This window comes from Camelus dromedarius, chromosome 1, assembly GCF_036321535.1.
Source record: "Camelus dromedarius isolate mCamDro1 chromosome 1, mCamDro1.pat, whole genome shotgun sequence".
Classification (NCBI taxonomy): Eukaryota; Metazoa; Chordata; class Mammalia; order Artiodactyla; family Camelidae; genus Camelus; species Camelus dromedarius.
This window is the reverse complement of record NC_087436.1, coordinates 123,175,059-123,192,736: the sequence shown is the minus strand read 5'-3', so window position 1 is coordinate 123,192,736 and position 17,678 is coordinate 123,175,059. Positions and strand designations below refer to the sequence as shown.

Here is a 17,678-nt window from a genome sequence, read left to right as displayed (position 1 = left end):
GGTGCGCTGGGCAGAAGGAAGGGCGAGGCCACGGCCTGAGGCCGTGGAGGAGTGGCCATCCCGACTGCAGTGGGGCTGAAGGCAGCGCTCAGGGACGGGGGCCCCTGGGGGCTGTGAGGAGCACTTCGAGAGGCCTCTGGGGCCCCCCACTGCAGGGATGGGGTTTGCAGGGAGACTCACTGTGCCCACTTATTTCCTTATATCATCATGTTTATCAGTCTGGACACAGGGATGTATTCTGTGCTCTTAAGTTACGACCAGCACAATTTCCTGACGCCATGGTTCAGCTGTTCCTCTCAGAGGATCCTGTGTCCTCTGACACATCCCCCAAAATCCTTCATTCTGGGTGGTTTTGTTTGGTGGGTGGGTGGGTTTTTTGTTTGGGGGCTTTCACACATCCTTACTTTCGGACGCTAAGAAATGCTCCTGTTTCATCTGTAGGATTTCCTGCCCAGTCCTGAGACCAACCGTTCCTCGGGAAGTCCTGGTTCCCTTCACAGGAAATGGTCTTAGAGACAAAGATCTGGGCACTAGGTGTGCTCTTGGCTATGGGGGTGGCATAGCTTCTAGGCCTTTGGCTGACAGAGCAAGGAGACAAGTGTGTGTACACGCACGTCTGTAAACATTTTTGCATATAACCATTTGTGTCCACACTAAATTGAGCCTGAGTTCCTGCTGTGTCTCCAACCGTAATCCATCCCCGTCCAGACCCTTCTGGCCTCCTCCCCTCCACACCAGCCCGGAGACCCTGTCTCCCATCTCTGCTGTCCATTTATCTAACTGTCCAATTCCGGGGCACGCACACTGCAGGCCAGGACTGTGACCTGTAGCCCAGGGGCATAAACTCATCACCAGAGCTCCTTTCTTTGACTCTTGTGGACGACACTCACTACTCGTTTCCAAAAGGCCTGAGGTCAGCACCTCTCCCCATCCCCTCTTGTGAGGAGGCTTCATGCATTTCCGTGCAGATCTCATCACTGCCTCCATTCTTTCTTGGACTCTCCCAAACTACCAAACGATTTTCTTTGTGTGTTTGCACACATTATGGCTCATTCTTTGTGCTGTGCATTTCTATAGGCCCTGACAAACGCCTCACGACCTGCACCCACCGTTAAGTTGCCATGAAGAATCACTTCACCGACCTGGACCCCGTTATCCCTCCACGCCCACCTCCACCAAAGCCCTGGCAACCACTGACCTTTCGCTGTCTCCACAGTTTTGCAGAATGTCACATAGTTGGAATCACACAGTACGCAGCCTTTTAAGACTGGCTTCTTTCAGTTAGTAACGTGCATTTAGGGTTCCTCCACGTCTTTTCATGGCTTGGTAGCCCATTTCTTCGTATTGCTGAGTAATATTCCAACGTCTGGATGTATCACAGTTTATTTATTCACTCACCTATGGAAGAACATCTTGGTTGCCTACAGTTGGGGGCAATTATGAATAAAACTGCTATAAACATTTGTGTACAGGTTTTTGTGTGGGCATAATTTTTCAGTGCAGTTGAGTAAATACCAAAGAGTGTGACTGCTGGATAATACAGTATAACTGGGTTTAACTTTGTGAGAAACTGCCAAAAAAGGGCTGTACCGTTCTGCATTCTCATCAACAATGACTGAGAACTCCTGTTGCTGTGCGTCCTTGGCATCTTTTTGTATCGTCAGTTACTTGGAGTTTAACTGTTCTGACAGGTGTTTCTCGTTATTGTTTTAATTTACAGCTCCCTAATGACAGGAGATATTGAACATCTTTTCATATGTTTATTTGCCACCTGAAAATCGTACTCTTTGGTGAGGTATCTGTTCAGATCTCTTGTGCTTTTTTTAAAGTAAGTTGTCTGTTTCCTTATTATAGTTTTAAGAGTTTTTTTGTAAAACTGGGGTTTAAGTCCTTTATCAGATATGCAAATAATTTCTCCACCGTTATAGCTTGTCTTTTCATTCTCTTAATAGTGTATTTGGGAAACAGAAGTTTAAAATTTTAATAAATTTATTTAATAAAATTTTCCTTCATGGATTATAGGTGGGTATTACATCTTAAAACTCATCACCAAACCGAAGGTCACCTAGATTTTGTGCTATGTCCTCTTCTAGCAGATTTATGGTTTTGCATTTTGCACTCGGGTCTACGGGTTAATCCTGTGAAAGGTATAAGTTCTGTGTCTACACATGCACCTTTTTGGCACATGATGTGCCAGTAGTTCCAGCAGCAGTTCGTGGAAAGACCAGCCTTTCTTTGCTGAGTTGCCTTCGCTCTTTTATCAAACCGCAGCTGACTGTACTTGTGTGAGTCTTTCTGGGCTCTCAATTCCGTCCCATTGAGCTACACGCCTGCTTTTTCGCCAGTACTGTACTATCTTCACAATTGAAGCTTTATTGTCTTAAAGTTGGGAATACCAATCCTCCAACTTTTTTTCCTGCAGTATTGTGCTAGATATTTTATGTTTTTTGCCTTTCTATATCAACTTTAAAATCAGTTTGTCCATATGCGTGAAATAGCTTGATGATATTTTAATTGGTTCTGCATTAAATCTGTACATCAAGTTGGGAACAGCTGGCATCTTAACAATGAGTCTTCCAGTTCATGAACAGAGAATACCTCTCCATTTATTTCGAGCTTCTTTGATTTCTTCAGAGTTTTGTCATTTTTGCATATAGATTCCGTACATATTTTGTTAATTTGTGCCTAAGTATTTAATTTTTACGCTAACGTAAGTGGTATTATGCTCTTAATTTCAAGTTCCACTTGTTCACTGCTGGTATAAAGGAAAGCAACTGACTTTGTATGTCCACTTTGTACCTCGTGAGCTTAAGACAATCACTGTTAGTTCCAGGAGGTTTTAAAACTGACTCCTTGGTATTTTCACATAGACAATCATGTCGTCTGCGGACAGAGACAGCTTTACCCCTTCCTCCCCAACCCCCATCCAGTGCACTCCCCTTCCTTGTCTCAGCGCTAGGACTGCGTGCGGTGTTGAACGTGTGTGGCGGGAGGGGACCTCCAGGCCTTGCTCCCAGCCTTAGGGGAAGGGCCACTTTCTCACCGTCAAGTAAGATGTTCACTAGGGTTGTTGCAGAATTTTCAGCTAATTGAGAAATTTCCCCTCTGTTTCCACTTTGCTCAGAGCTTTTATTCTGAATGAGTGTTGGACTTTGTCAAATATTTTTTCTTCATCAATTGATATGATAATGTTATTTTTTTTTTCTTTAGCCTGGTAATGTGGTGGATTGCATTACCTGATTTTCGAATGCTGGGCCAGCGTTGCACACCTGGGATAAATGCAGCCTGGTCATGGAGTGTAATTAATTTTATATGTTATTGGACTGGGTTTGCTAATATCTTGTTAAGAATCTTTGCACCTCTGTTCATGAGAGGTTTGGGGCTGTGATTTTTTTCCTTTTCTTTTTTCCTGTAATGTCTCTATCTGGTTTGGGTATGAGGGTAATTCTGGCCTCACAGAACGGGTTAGGAGGTACTCCCTCTGCTTCTGTTTTCTGGAAGAAATTGTAGTGAATTGGCATAATTTCTTCCCTAAATGTTTTGTGGAATCCACCCCTGAATCCATCAGGGACACGGCTTTCCTTTTTGGAAGATTATTAAACGTAGACCCAGCGTCTTTAACACTTACAGGTCTGTTCAGATTATCCTGCTTCTTTTCATGTGGGTGTTGGTAGTTTGTGTCTTTCAAGGCATTGAAAGATTCAGTTAATCTAAGCTACTTACTCTGGATTACCAAATTTGGGGGGGGGGGGTTTTGGTTTTGTTTTAATACTTATTATTCATTTTCTTCTGCTTGCTTTAGACTTAAATTAATCTACTTTTTCTAGTTTCCTAAGACTAGATTACTGATTTTCAATCTTTCTTCTTTTCTAATATGTACATCCAATGCTATACATCTCCCTCCAAGCACTGCTTTCATTGCATCCCACAAACTTTGATAAATTGTATTTTCATTTTCACTTGGTTCAAACTCTTTATAAATTTCTCTTGAGACTTCTTCTTTGACCCATGTATTGATTAGAAGTGTATTATTTGATGTATTTTTGAATTTTCCAACTACATTTCTGTTAATAATTTCTAGTGTAGTCCTGTAGTATAACAATATATTCTTTATAATCTTTTAATTCTTTTAAATGTGTTAATACGAGTTTTGTGGGCCGCACTCTGGTCTGTTTTGGTGACTGCTCCGTGTGAACTTGAGGTGCACATTCCGCTGCTGTCGGGTGGAGTTGTCTGCAGATACTCATTATGTCCACTGCTGCATGGTTCAGCTGTTTGCTTACTGACTTTCTGCCTGTTGGATCTATCAATTAACTGAGAGAAGAATGCTAAAGCCTCCAGCCAGAACAGTGGGTTTATCTATTTTTTCTTGCAGTTCTATTAGTTTTTGCTTCATGGAATTTGATGCTCAGTTGTAGATACATACACATTAAGGAGTGTTATGTCTTCTTGGAGAAATGGCCCCTTTATTATTATGTAATGTTCCTCTTTACTCCCGCAATTTTCCTTCTTCTGAAGCCTGCTGTGTATGAAATTAATATAGCTACTCCAGCTTTCTTTTGATTGATGTTAGCATGGTACATATTTCTCCATCCCTCTACTGTTTTTCCCAACTATTTTCATTGTAGTAAAATACATATAACGTAAAATTTATTGTCTTAACCATTTCTAAGTCTACAGTTCAGTGGTGTTAAGTACATTTGTATTGTGCAGCCATCACCACTATCATCTCCAAAACTCCATACAGCTTCCCAAACTGGAACTCTGTCCCCATTAAACACTGGCTCCCCCGTCTCCTCTGTCCTAGCCCCTGGAAATCATACTCTGCTTTCTGTTTCTATGATTTTAACTACTCTAAGTACCTTGTATAAGTGGAATCCTACAGTACGTGTCTTTGTGACTGGTTTATTTCACTGAGCATAATATCCTCAAGGTTCATCCATGTTGTAGCATATTACAGAATTTTCTTCCTTTTTTAAGGCTAAATAGTACTCCATTGTATGACTATAGCATATTTTGCTTATCCATTCATCTGTTGATGGACACATTAGCTATTGTGAATAATGCTGCTGTGACCATGAATGTACAAATATCTCTTTGAAACCCTGCTTTCAGTTCTTCTGAGTATGTACCCAGAAGTGGAATTGCTGGATCATATGGTAGTTCTGTTCAGTTTTTTAATAACTTCCATGCTATTCTCCTAAGTGTCTGCACCATTTTCTGTTCCCACCAACAGTGCACAGGGGTCCCAATTTCTCCACATCCTTACCAACACTTGTGTTGTTTTGTTTTTGAAAGTAGCCATCCTAACGGGTGTTAGTTCTGAATGTAGTCCTGATTTGCATTCTTCTAATGATTAGTGATATTGATTATCTTTTCATATGCTTATCAGCTATTTGTATACCTTCTTTGGAGAAGTGTCTTTTCAATTTCTTTGCCCATTTTTTTAATCCGGTTGTTCATTCTGTTGCTGTTGTTGAGTTTTAGGAGTTCTCTGCATAATCTGGGTATTACTCCCTTATCAGATCTATGGTTTGCAAATATTTTCTCCTAATCCATGAGTTGCCTTTTTACTCTGTTGATAGTCTCCTTTGATGCACAAAAAATTTTGGATTTTCAGGAAGTCCAATTTGTCCATTTTTCCTTTGGTTGTCTGAGTCTTTGATGTCGCACCTAAGTGATCATTGCCAAATCCAATGACATGAAGCTTTTTCCCCTGTGTTTTCTTCTAGGTTCATAGTTTTAGATCTTACATTTAGGTCTTGATCTGTTTTGAGTTAATTTTTGCTTATGCTGTGAGGTAAGGATTCAGCTTTGTTCTGCATGTGGATGTCCAGCTTTCTCAGTGCCATTTGTTGAAAAGACTGTCCCTTTCCCGTTGAACGGTCTTGGCACCCTTGTCAAACCTCATTTGACCATATATGTGAAGATTTATTTCTGGACTCTCTAAGATGGTCCATTGATCTATATTTCTGTCTTTCTGCTAGTATCACATGTTTTGATTAATGTAGGTTTATACCATGTTTTGAAATAAGGAATTACAAGTCCTCTAGCTTTGTTCTTTCTCAAGATTGTTCTGGCTATTCAGAGTCACTTGAGATTCCATATGAACTTTTGTATGGGTTTTTTTTTAATTTCTGTAAAAACATCATTGAGGTTTTGATATGGATTACATTGAATCTGTAGGTCATTTTGGGTAATATTGACATTGTAGCAATATTAAGTCTTCCAATTCATGATCAGAGAATGTCTTCCTATGTACTTATGTCTTCTTTATTTCAGCAATGTTCCATAGTTTCCATTGTTATAGTAAATCTAGCTTTTACAGTTGCCCATGTATTTACCTTGACTGAGATCTTTATTTCTCCATGTGGCTTCAAGGTGCTGTCTGGTGTCCTTTCATGTCACCTGCAGGACCCCTTGAGCGCTTCTTGGAGGGCAGGTCTGCAGGTCATGAACTCCCTCAACTTTTGGATTTCTGAGAATGTCTTAGTTTCTCCCTAACTTTTGAAGGGCAGTTGTGCCAGATAAGGGATTCTTGGTTGACAGTTTTTTTTAAGCACTTTTAGCACTTTGACTATGTCAGCCCACTGCCTCCTGGCCTCCAAAGTTTCTGATGAGAACCCTGCCAGTGATCTTGCTGAGGGTGGTCCTCATGTGTGCTGAGTCACTTCTCTCTCTGCTTTCAAGATTCTCTTTGTCTTTCAACAGCTTGATTATAATATGTCTTGGGCGGGAGGATGGGGGTTGGAGTTCATCCTACCTGGTGTTTTTTGAGATTCTTGGATGGTAATATTCATGTCTTTCATCAAGTCGAGGCAGGGTGGGGTGGGATTGTAGCCATCATTCCTTCAGGTATTCTCACTGTGTATCTCCTGCACTGGGGGAGGTCATCCCATCTCCCTTGGGCACCCTGTCCTAAGTGCTCTCATTCTGCCCTTACTGTGAGGCTCCCCCTCAGCAAGGCCCCGTAACTTAATAGCTGTGAGGACATGTCCCCAAATTCTTATCAGCAGCTCCAAAACAGTGGCCTCAGGCCAAGACTGAAATCCAATTCCCCACACCCCAGGTGCGGGCCTTGGGGAGGCAAGTCTAGGGGCATTTTCTGGGCCAGGCTCCCCCATGCACTTTCCCCCAGTGAATCTCACCCAGATGGACTGTGTTTCCCCCAGGAAAGTCAGGTCTCAGGAGAAACCATGTTTTCAACTCTCTACGTGAATGCCCCGAGCCCCCCTCCCTCTCCAGATACCCTACTTTTCTGCTCCCCTTCATGCATACTATCTCAGGGTCCCTTTCCTTCTGCACCTCAACTGCCACCCCAACTCAGCAGTCAGAACCAGACTTTGAAAACTTAGGTAGTGTCACCAGGTGGCCTTTGTGTTTGCTGGTCCCTCTGCCAAGAACACTGTTCCTCACACCACATGGCTCCTTTGTGGAGAGGTCTCCCCTGACCCAAGCACCCCACCCTCTGGCCCTGCATTCCCTCCCTGACCCCAACTACTGAGTCCCCTGCAACACGCTGGGTGGTTTGTTTGTTCTGTCTGTGTTCTAGCCACCACCCCCGGCAGAAAGTGAATTCTACGACTCTGGGATGTTTATCTGTGCTGGTGTCCAGTCACACCAGACCCAAGCCAGGCAATAAATATCCTTCCAGCAAGTAACTTTCTGACCCTGAGGAAACGCAGGCCACCTGGAAACTCGTGGTCTCTGGCTCCTCGGGCCACACGCGGGCACAGAGGGGCTTTAGGTGGGAATTCTAACAATGGACGTCCATGTCAGCCAAGTGCTCTGAGTTCCACTCAAGTTGCCTAACCCTCATAGAAAGCCATTTCTGAGCCCAAACAGACTGGACAGTATTTTAAAGAAAACTAATTAATTTGCACAAAGTACACGGCTCTACCTCACAGCTCTTCTTGAAAAGAAAAGTCGAGAATGAACAGAGACTGGCTCCCACATTGCCTGCACCTTATTTTTTTCTCTTCCTTGTGCTGTGGGAGTAGCTGTGAGAATAAAGGCAGTTCTCAGCACAGTGCTCACCCCCTTCCCCCAAATTGCAGTGACCCTCCAGGGCCCTGGGCCCTCCTCAGGCACTGGTGTCCTCTCCCCACTGCCCCAGTGGGTCCTTCCTGATCACTCTCCCTGGGGACTCTGGCTCAGGGGTCCCCAGCAATGCCTTTCTGAAAGTGTCTCAGCCACTTTGGTCAGAGGCCATAGAAGCAGCAAGGACATCCTAGGTTTGGCCCTGGGATGGTGGCATTCCTCTCCGGTCTACTGTGTCAAGCTGACTGGTCAGTTACAACTGTGATTTCCACTGCCTAACAGTCCATGCTGCACCAGAAGCTGGACGAAAGGCCCATTGGTGCAGGATTTTGGCTTCCCCTTCTTTCCAGGCTGTCCTTCTGTCCACGATCCACTGGCTTATCGTGAAGACTGGAGGAGGCGCCCTGCCCCTCCCAGGACAGGGCGAGTGGCACCGATGTCAGAAGGCTTTGCGGAGAACACACATGCTCAAAGGCTGCTCTCACATTCTAGATGTGTGACAAGCGGAAGTCAGGATGTGTGGTCAGGAGGCAGCAAGGAGGGGCTGGCACGCCTCTCCACCCTGGGCAGTGCAGGCCAGCTTCCATCACTGGGCTCCCGCTGTGATGTCACTGGACACGAGGTTGGGGAGAGGTGGACACAGGGTGGGCCATCTTCCCACTTTAAAATATCTTAAGAGTATGGACAATAGTGAAATAATGAGGAAATGATGATTTGTATATTTATTACCTTTGCCTTAATATTCTTAATTTTTAAGTTAGTGTTATTTAACTTGAATAATGACTGTGTTTAACAACCAGCTCACAAAATCCCGGAGATTCAGTGACCGACTCTCGGAAGCTTACCGCTAAGGAAGAGCTTTGGGAGCACAAGCTGCCCGGGGCCCATGGGGTCATCTTTCCTGTCTGCCCCCTGTTCTCCCAGTATCCTGACACCTCACGAGGTCAGCCTGCCCTTCCAGCGGCTGTGTGGGCCTCTGTATTGTCTGTCCTCACGTGCAGTTGGACGTCCCTCATTTTCCATGTCACCAGCTGGTCCCTCACCAGCTTTCATCTCAGAGCATTAAACCAGAACACAGTGACTCCGTGCAGGGCGATGCTGCAGCCCCTGGCTGACCACACGCTCGTTCACTCAAACAGTCACCGGGTTTTGTGTCTGGGTTTTGTCCGGGCTGTGAGCACTGGTGACTGTGGGCACAGGCTTGAGGCCAGGAAGGGTTTGCCACTCCCTGGGAAGGGGCAAGGTCTGGAGACTCACAGGGTGAGGCATGAGCTGCCCCCGAAGAGGGCCCTTGTCATCGGCCACACAAGGCCCCCTGTTTGATTTGCAAGTCTCCAGATTTTACATAAGAATCAGGGTTTCTAGCTTTTCTAAAACGGCTGGGCCCCACCCCTCACCCTCAAGGCCTCTCCTTGAGGGTCCTGGCCTGCTGGACTGCTCTAAATCCTGACCTGGCAATGGTTACACATGTGCATGCTGATGTAAAAATCCATCCAGCTGCGTTCTGAAGATTTGTGCACCAGATTCAACTCAGAGAGTCAAACACGGAAATAGGAAGAAGGGGGAAAGGGCAAAGCCTCGGGGTGGGCCGGGCTGCCTGGCTTCAGACCACCATGGATATGTGCCTAACCTGCAGAGCCCCCACTTCCTTGGGGCCATAACAGGACCTGCTTCATAGCAGGGTTCAATGTGGTGACTGGCCCTTGGTCTGACTGGGGCACCAGAGGGGCAGGGGTGACAGGAGACGCTCTGCTGGGACAGAAGGAGGGTAGGGGTGGGGAGTGGAGGAAGGTCTCGCCTAGAGGCTGAGCTGTAAGGCCTAAGCCCTTTTCCTCCTCACTCTGTCCCTCTCCTAGGGGATGGGTTTGCGGACTGAAGTACTCAGGTGCCTCAAAAATTAGGTGTGCAGCCCAGACACCCCACCCTGAGCTCAGTCATCCAGGACATCTTTGAGCACCAGACCGCCCCCAACCTCTGACATCTGGGATGTGGGTTCCAGTCCCAACCAGGGATTTGCACCCAGGGAGAGCTCAGTGAGTACCTGTGGGACAGATGCACAGGTGGCTAACACACACTCACAGGCACACTCACAGGCATGTTCACACTGGCATTTAGGGTTCCCAAGAGCCAGGCGCTCCTCCAAGAGCATGACACCTGCTCCACCTTTAATCCTCCCAGCATTTGGAAGGTGGAGCATCGTCATCCCATGTTATCGGTGGGGAGCCTGAGGTCTCCAAGTTAGTTGACTTTGCCGAGGTCACAGAGCTGGGGGGAGGCAGGTTGGCATTCTCACCCACTGTGTAGTGGCAAAGGTGGAGAGTTCTGTGCTGGGTTCTTCCATTTCCAGGCCATTACTCCCTCCCTCCCCCGACACAGGTGTGCAGACTTCCAGGTGGTAGCTGGCTGCGGAACAAGGAGTTCAGACAGTCTGCTTTAGAGCAGCAAATCTCACCACCTTCCACACACTCAGCAAGCACACCCTGAGCACTCAGAGGCGAAGTGAAGCTCTGGCCATGAAAAAGCTGTACCACCCGACGTCACGGAGTTTGTGGTTAGGAGACAGTGAGACGTGCCTCTGCGAGGTCACGGATGAAATGGGGTGCTGCAGGGGATCTGGGTCAGCGGGTGCTCAAGGAAGGCCTTCCTGAGAAAACTTTAGGCTAAGTGAGACTCAGGGATGAGGAAGTTCTGGGATAAGAGCTATGAAGACAGAGGCCAGAGCCTGTGCAAAGGCCCTGTGGTTGGTCAGAATGAGCGTTGAGGACACAGTGGGAGTGCAACAAGAGATGCAGAGAGGGGTGGGACCAGGCCTCTGGGAAAGCCTGCTCCACCAATGGGGGGAGATGGTCGGGATCAAATCTCCATGAGCCTCCTCCACCAGTGGGGAGAGGTGGGTGGTGGACTGCCTCCTGGTTAGAGGACTCTAGGGCAAATGGGGTCTCCAAAGCCCATCCCTCCCTATGACAACAAAGGGTGGGTTTGCTGTAGAGGGTTTCAAGGGTGGGGGTGGCAGGAAGGGAGCCACGCCTGGAAGAATCCCGGTGGAGGAGGGGCTGGGCACCCTGAGTGGGTGTGAAAGGGTGGGGCCTAGAGGGAACTACCTGTGGGCAGTGGCTGAGGAGGTGGGGAGGATAGCCCGTCTGGTGGCCCTGGACAGCAGCCTGGGGCCCTGTCGGGGGTTGATGTCCAGGCCACAGTCTGGCCAGGGCCTCCTGGAGCAGGTCAGTGCCTCGTCACTCTCAACTCGCTTTTCAGAGACCACAAAAGCACTTGACATCCAGAAAACAGTGGCTTTATATTCTCAAGCCCGTGTCTCACAGGCTAACTATCAAGGCTAGCTGGTCAGACCTTTGCCTTTCAACCTATGGGCAACTGATTGCAGTTTTCGTTCATTCACTCCTGAACCCAGCCTGAGGCCAGCACCAGCCAGTGAGCAACTAGGGTTGGCCAAGTCCCAGAGGCCTCATCTTCCTGGAGGTGTCCAGGGCCCCTGAGGCAGGGAGCAGGGAGTCCTGTGCTTGGATTAAACGCTCTTTGCTAGCCCTCTGTGGAGATTCTGTTGGGAGAGGCACCGTTGATCAGTGTCCCTCCAGGGTTCTGGGGTCAGATGCATGTATGTGTCAAGTGTGACAGTTTACACGCAGGTGCTGCTGTGGTCAGACAGCTGTGTGTGGGTGTGGCCATAGGCCCACAGGTGTGTCACTTCCCCAGGTGCTGCTGTGGTCGGCCAACAAGGTGTTTGAGGAGCTGACAGACATCGAGAGGCAGTTCCACAAGGCCTTCTACACCGTGCGGGCCTATCTGAACTGTGACCGATACTCAGTGGGCCTCCTGGACATGACCAAGGAGAAGGTGAAGCCTCAGTGCCCCACAGTCCTCCTGGCCAACTTTGTCTGCCCCATGCCGACTCGGTGACTCAGTCTCTTCTCTCCTCTGTCCAGGAATTCTTTGATGTGTGGCCTGTGCTGATGGGAGAAGCCCAGCCGTACTCAGGCCCACGTACCCCTGACGGCCGGGTAAGTCATGATACAGGCAGGCTCTGCCCGCACACTCCGGTTTTCCTGACCTCAGCTCCAGCGGTGGAAGGGGCCTGTCCCAGCCCTACCCAGGGTGGGAGAGGGAGGGCTGGGGGAAGGGTGTGGAGAGGCAAGGATCATGGTTGTGGGCTTGCAGGCCTCCGAGTGCCATCTCCACAACTCCAGCCTGCAGGTCCTCCCCGGGCCAGGGGACAGGGCTGGTCTCCTGACAAATGTGGTCAGCCTGGCTGCAATGACCAGCATCTGTTGTGACTGGCCAGACCTCCCACTGCACTATTCTTAAATCACTGTAACATCTCCCCAAGTGGAGCCACATGTGTGTGCATGTGTGTGTGAGCAGGTAGGAACCCGGGCAGATACCCCTGCTCCTTGTGCATCCAGCCGGGGACACGCTTCAAAGCCCAGCCCCACCCCAGTCCCCTCACCTGTCAGGTAGGAGTGATAGCAGGACAGCACAGGGACTCCATGGTCCCATGCACCCAGTATGCACAGGAGTCTCTGCACAAGGCCTGGACGTGACCATGACTTGCCATAGTTGTGTGTGTGTGTGTGTGTGTGTGTGTGACAACTGTCCAGGCCTGGTGGGCTGCGTGTGTCTGTGTGAAGGCGCATGGGGTCCAGCGGGTGTGCGGGCTTGAGTAGGACACCGATGGAGGGAAGACACATATAAACCAGAGTGGCAACTGTGTGTCCCACACGAGTCAGTGACGGTGCATGTGTGTCCATCACGTGCATGCCTGTTGTAATTATGTGGGTGTACGTGGTGTGTCATGTGGGGGTGTGTGTCCAGGGTGGTTCCTCTCACCTTGATTGGGGAACCCCTCATGCTTGCTGTGGTCTGTTTCTCAGGAAATCCTCTTCTACAAAGTCATTGACTACATCCTCCACGGCAAGGAAGACATCAAAGTCATCCCGTGAGTGCCGGGGTTTTAGGAGAAGAATCACCGGGGGGGCAGGACTACCCCGGGGCTATGCTGGGCTGGCCTGAGGACGTGTCATGGTGTAGTCAGCGGCCCCTGGCTCCACCCTGCACACCGGGACGAGGCAGAAGGTGGTGGGGATGGGGGCAGACTCATAGGTCTGGGAGAGGATGAGTCTGGGGAGGTTGCAGTGAGGAGGGCTGAAGCCCCGTGGATGGACATCCAGGGCATCAGGTGAGCTGTCCAGGTGGCCCTGTCAGTAGCAACTGACCTTTGAGGCCACTGGGGTCTCATCTTGTCTCACCCAGCCACCCCCGGAAGGGGAGGCCTCACCCTGAACACCCAGTGGGCCTGGGCAGGAGGGGACATCCCACCTGTGGGCAGCAAAGCGGGGGGAGTGGGGCAGCACTCAACCAAGAGAGGCCAAGATGGCAGCTGGTCATTTGCAGCCCTACAGCCACATGGCCATGTGTCCCCCTGACTCCATAAGGCTGTCAGGGTCCCACTCCACAGGCCCTGGCCCGCAGAGATGAAGCACGTGGCCCCCAGTAGGGGAGGGGTTCCTGCTGGGAGGGGCCTCAGCATGGGCAGAGAAAATGGAGCGAGGCAGCTCAGATACCCTCAAACCACATCCCCCGCCTCCCCTCACCCTCTTCAAGTCCATGCCAGCCTCCCACAACTCAGCAGGCTTCTCCGCCCCACCCGGAGCTCAGAGAAGAGTCGGCAAGAACACACAATGGAGCATCTGGTTCGTCTGACTTCTGCTTCTCTCCCCGCAGCTCACCCCCGGCCGACCACTGGGCCCTGGTCAGTGGCCTTCCAACCTACGTGGCAGAAAGTGGCTTTGTGAGTCCCCTGAGCCCCTCACCTGGTCCCTGGCACCCTGGCCCTTCCCACCGGCCTGTGTCCCCGGCTCCATCTGCTCAGAAGCTCGTCAGCTTGGACAGTCCATTTTAGAATCACACTGTGCATTTGGCTGCTGCAGGTGTAATTGCTTTTCTGATCTTTTTTCAGATCTGTAACATTATGAATGCCCCGGCTGATGAAATGTTCAAATTTCAGGTATCTGTCTATTCATTACTAGAACGTGTACTGTGCTTAGGAGAGAAGGTGTTGTGGTTCAGAAACGATGAACTAAATTCACTTTTGCTACCTAAGAAACAACCTCAAACTCTGAGGCTGAGGGCAGCAAACACGTGCTCTGTGCACACGGGTCTGCGGGCTGGCCGGGCGCGGCTGCACCTGGCAAGGGCTCACGTCTGCTCTGCCCACACGTCTGCTTCACTCGAGGCCGCATGATCAGGGCGAGCTCCTTTATGAAGGAGGCCTCGGTCAAGTGGACCAGCGGACATGAGCTTTGTCTCTAAGAGCCTCCTCTGGGAACTGGCCAGGCCTTGGGGGTGTGAGATAGACACAGCTGCCAGACCGGCGGGGCCCAGTCGAGGGGGGCCAGGCCCGTTGCCAACAACAATTAGGAATTTGGCAGCAGAGCAGTCAGCCAAGCGGAGGGCCTCCCAGGAGAGGACCCTGTGTGGCCACAGCACTCACACAGGGAAGCCGCCCTGCTGAGACAGCCTCCGCTTCCTCAGGGGAACACTTCACCACACTCGCTCATGGACGTAAAGTTCTGCACGGTGGGGCCAACAGACAGGAACAGTGACCCAGGCCCCGCAGCTTGAGGGCAGAAGACCCAAGGTTCCCACTCCCTGGGCAGCAGACCCAGCTGGCCGGACCAGAGCAGCAGTCAGCTCTGGACATTCTCCCTACAGGAAGGGCCTCTGGACGACTCTGGGTGGGTTATCAAGAATGTCCTCTCCATGCCCATCGTCAACAAGAAGGAGGAGATAGTGGGGGTCGCCACATTTTACAACCGGAAAGACGGGAAGCCCTTCGACGAGCAGGATGAGGTCCTGATGGAGGTAAACACCTGTCACAGGTGGGGCTCTGGAGGTGACACCAGTGTGGTGGGGGGACACGGCCACACAGGGCCCTGCCTGCCATCTGCTCTGGGCCCTGACCCAGCATGAGGCCCAAGGAGAGTGGGGACAAGGCAGGCCTGTAAGGTCCCATCCTGGAAGCCACTGAAGACCCCTTCAGGAGCTCTCTGCACAGGAGGGCATGCCTGGGGCCCTGCCCACAGGAGGAGCTCAGGGTGGGGGTGATGCTGTGCCCCGTCTGCAGTCTCTCACGCAGTTCCTGGGCTGGTCAGTGCTGAACACGGACACCTACGACAAGATGAACAAGCTGGAGAACCGCAAGGACATCGCCCAGGACATGGTTCTGTACCACGTGAGATGCGACAAGGATGAGATCCAGTCGATCCTGGTATCACCAGCACCCCTGTGGGAGGCAGGGTGTCCCAGTAGTCAGGGCACATCCTGCACTGGCTGGCGTCTGTCCTAGAGTCCCACACACTGTGCACGGTGGGGGCGTCCCTCCCCTGTGCCTCTAGTCCCCTAGCTGTGAGTAGGGGGTGACCACAGCCCTCTGGTCATGGCATGTGAGGACCCCAGCACCACTGTCCAGGAGGAGACTGAACAGAGTGGGAGAGGCAAGGACAGGCAGGAAGCGTGAGCTGGCTCACGTGCACCATCACCCACCTCTGCAACCGGAGGCTCCGGCTGGGGCTTCCCAAGGCTCCCGCTCTTCTTTAGTGCCAGATGTCACTTTGTCCCACAGTCACCAGGGCAATAGGTGACACCGTCACTCTGTCTATCACACATCTGTGTTCTCTCCTAGCCAACAAGAGAACGCCTGGGGAAGGAGCCTGCTGACTGTGAGGAGGATGAGCTGGGGAAAATCTTGGTCAGAATCTGACCCCGCCCCTCAGGTGGAGGCGGGAGGAGCCTGAGGGTGGGGGGAGACGTCTCCACACCCAGGAGGCTGGAGGAAGCCTGGGCGCAGAGTGTGGCCTTGTGGTATTTGCTGCTGTCTGTGCATCGTGAGTGCCCATGTCTGTGTGTGTGTGTCTTTCTGTGTGCCTGTGTGCGCACACGGCCTCGTCTGTCTCTGTGCATGCCTGTGTATCCCAGTGTGCACATCTTTGCATTTGTTTCCCTGACAACATCACTGTGTCTGCCCAGCCAGGCAAGTTCTTGTTGGGCCACAGGTGGGAGGAGAGGGGAGGAAAGGGGCTGAGCCAGCAGAGGAGGTAAGTGCCCTTGGCTACAGGCCAGATGTCACCAGACACTGGGTCCTGGGAGAATAGAGGAGGAACAAGTGGGCTTCGGTGGGCCTGCCTCCCGCAGCCCCACAATCCCTCCCACAGAAGGAAGTGCTGCCGGGGCCCACCAAGTTTGACATCTACGAGTTCCACTTCTCTGATCTGGAGTGCACGGAGCTAGAGCTGGTCAAATGCGGCATCCAGATGTACTATGAGCTAGGCGTGGTTCGCAAGTTCCAGATTCCTCAGGAGGTGAGGGGTCGTGATCAGGGTCCCAGATGCACCACCTGGTGGGGGAAATGTGTTCAGGGGACCCAGGTCTCACCAGAAGTTTGAAGGCAAGCATGTTCATTATGGAATGGACAGTGTAGGCAGGTAAAATGTACATAGTGAGTATGCCTGGGGTACATGACTGGAGGGACGGATGGATGGGAAGCTTGATGAATAGGTGCTCCAGGCAGTTTGATCAAGTGCATCACTGGGCATCAGTGGGTGTTTGGTGTGGGATGAAGAGGAAACAGGAGCAGCCCCTCACCTGTGGGGAAAGCAACAGCATCCTCCAGGTGTGAACACAGAGGGCCCCTCAGAGATGGTCCCAGGGAGGAGGGGACCACCTTCCCAGCTCTGCCCACAGCCCTGCCACTTGCCTGTGGTTTTCCAGCTTTTGCCCTGCATCCCCCTCCACACCTCAGGGAGCATCAGCTTCCCCACCACCTAAGGGAAGGAGCTGTCTTCCTGATGCCCCCTGAGAACAAGTGCAGCAGGCTGGAATTTTCTAAAGAAACTTTATGGAAAACTAAGGGGAAAGAAATTATAGAAAATATTAACAGAATTTCTTTAAATTTCCAAATAATTTCCTGGCCCTAAAAAAACAGTGTAATTAATAAGAGGCTCCCTTTGATCTCCAGAGACAACTGCCCTGCAGAAAAACGTCCACCCCTCCTGCCACCTCTTGGTCTCTGGACCTTCAGCCACCATCTCCTGTCCCCATCCCTGTGCCAGGTGCCCACACATTCTGCCCTATTCAGATACCCAGGCCTGAAATGGACCTTTTCTTCTAAACTATCTAGCCCCTTGCCTGGAGTCCTCTTCCCAGGGGCTTGGCAATGTCCTGTGAATGCCAGAGCTGTTATTAGCTTTGGCTCTGCCCACCCCAGCTGCCTGCCACCCCTCGTCCATCCTCAGGTGCCACCCGCAAAGGTGGCTGGAGGCCAGTGGTGAATCACTGGGACAGGGAGAGTCGAAGGGAAAGGGGATGGGATGTGGGGTGGCAGGCGAGCAGGCCCTTCACACAGCTGTCAGCTATGAATGCATTGGTGGGAGTCGGCGCTCAGTGCCCAGAGCTGGCTCCTCCTGGCTCCCTCAGGTCCTGGTGCGGTTCCTGTTCTCCGTGAGCAAAGGGTACCGGAGAATCACCTACCACAACTGGCGCCACGGCTTCAACGTGGCCCAGACGATGTTCACCCTGCTCATGGTGCGTGAACTAGGCAGGGGGCAGAGCACGCCTCCTTCTGATCA

The 17,678-nt window shown here is 50.8% G+C and overlaps 1 protein-coding gene across 2 annotated transcripts in view; it reads left to right on the top strand.

Annotated features, from left to right (window-relative positions):
• The window catches only part of PDE6B (phosphodiesterase 6B), a 29,006-nt gene that overhangs the window by 4,573 nt on the left and 6,755 nt on the right, over window positions 1-17,678 (top strand). Inside the window, exons 4-13 of one of the 2 annotated variants that reach the window (XM_010993861.3) lie at window positions 11,752-11,892; window positions 11,982-12,056; window positions 12,927-12,991; window positions 13,777-13,843; window positions 14,012-14,059; window positions 14,767-14,916; window positions 15,179-15,322; window positions 15,737-15,802; window positions 16,266-16,412; window positions 17,527-17,634. In XM_010993861.3, coding sequence (XP_010992163.3) covers window positions 11,752-11,892; window positions 11,982-12,056; window positions 12,927-12,991; window positions 13,777-13,843; window positions 14,012-14,059; window positions 14,767-14,916; window positions 15,179-15,322; window positions 15,737-15,802; window positions 16,266-16,412; window positions 17,527-17,634 — 1,011 coding nt within the window. Of the gene's footprint in view, window positions 1-11,751; window positions 11,893-11,981; window positions 12,057-12,926; window positions 12,992-13,776; window positions 13,844-14,011; window positions 14,060-14,766; window positions 14,917-15,178; window positions 15,323-15,736; window positions 15,803-16,265; window positions 16,413-17,526; window positions 17,635-17,678 lie in introns of those variants that run through there. The other variant, XM_031439605.2, reaches the window with a different exon arrangement.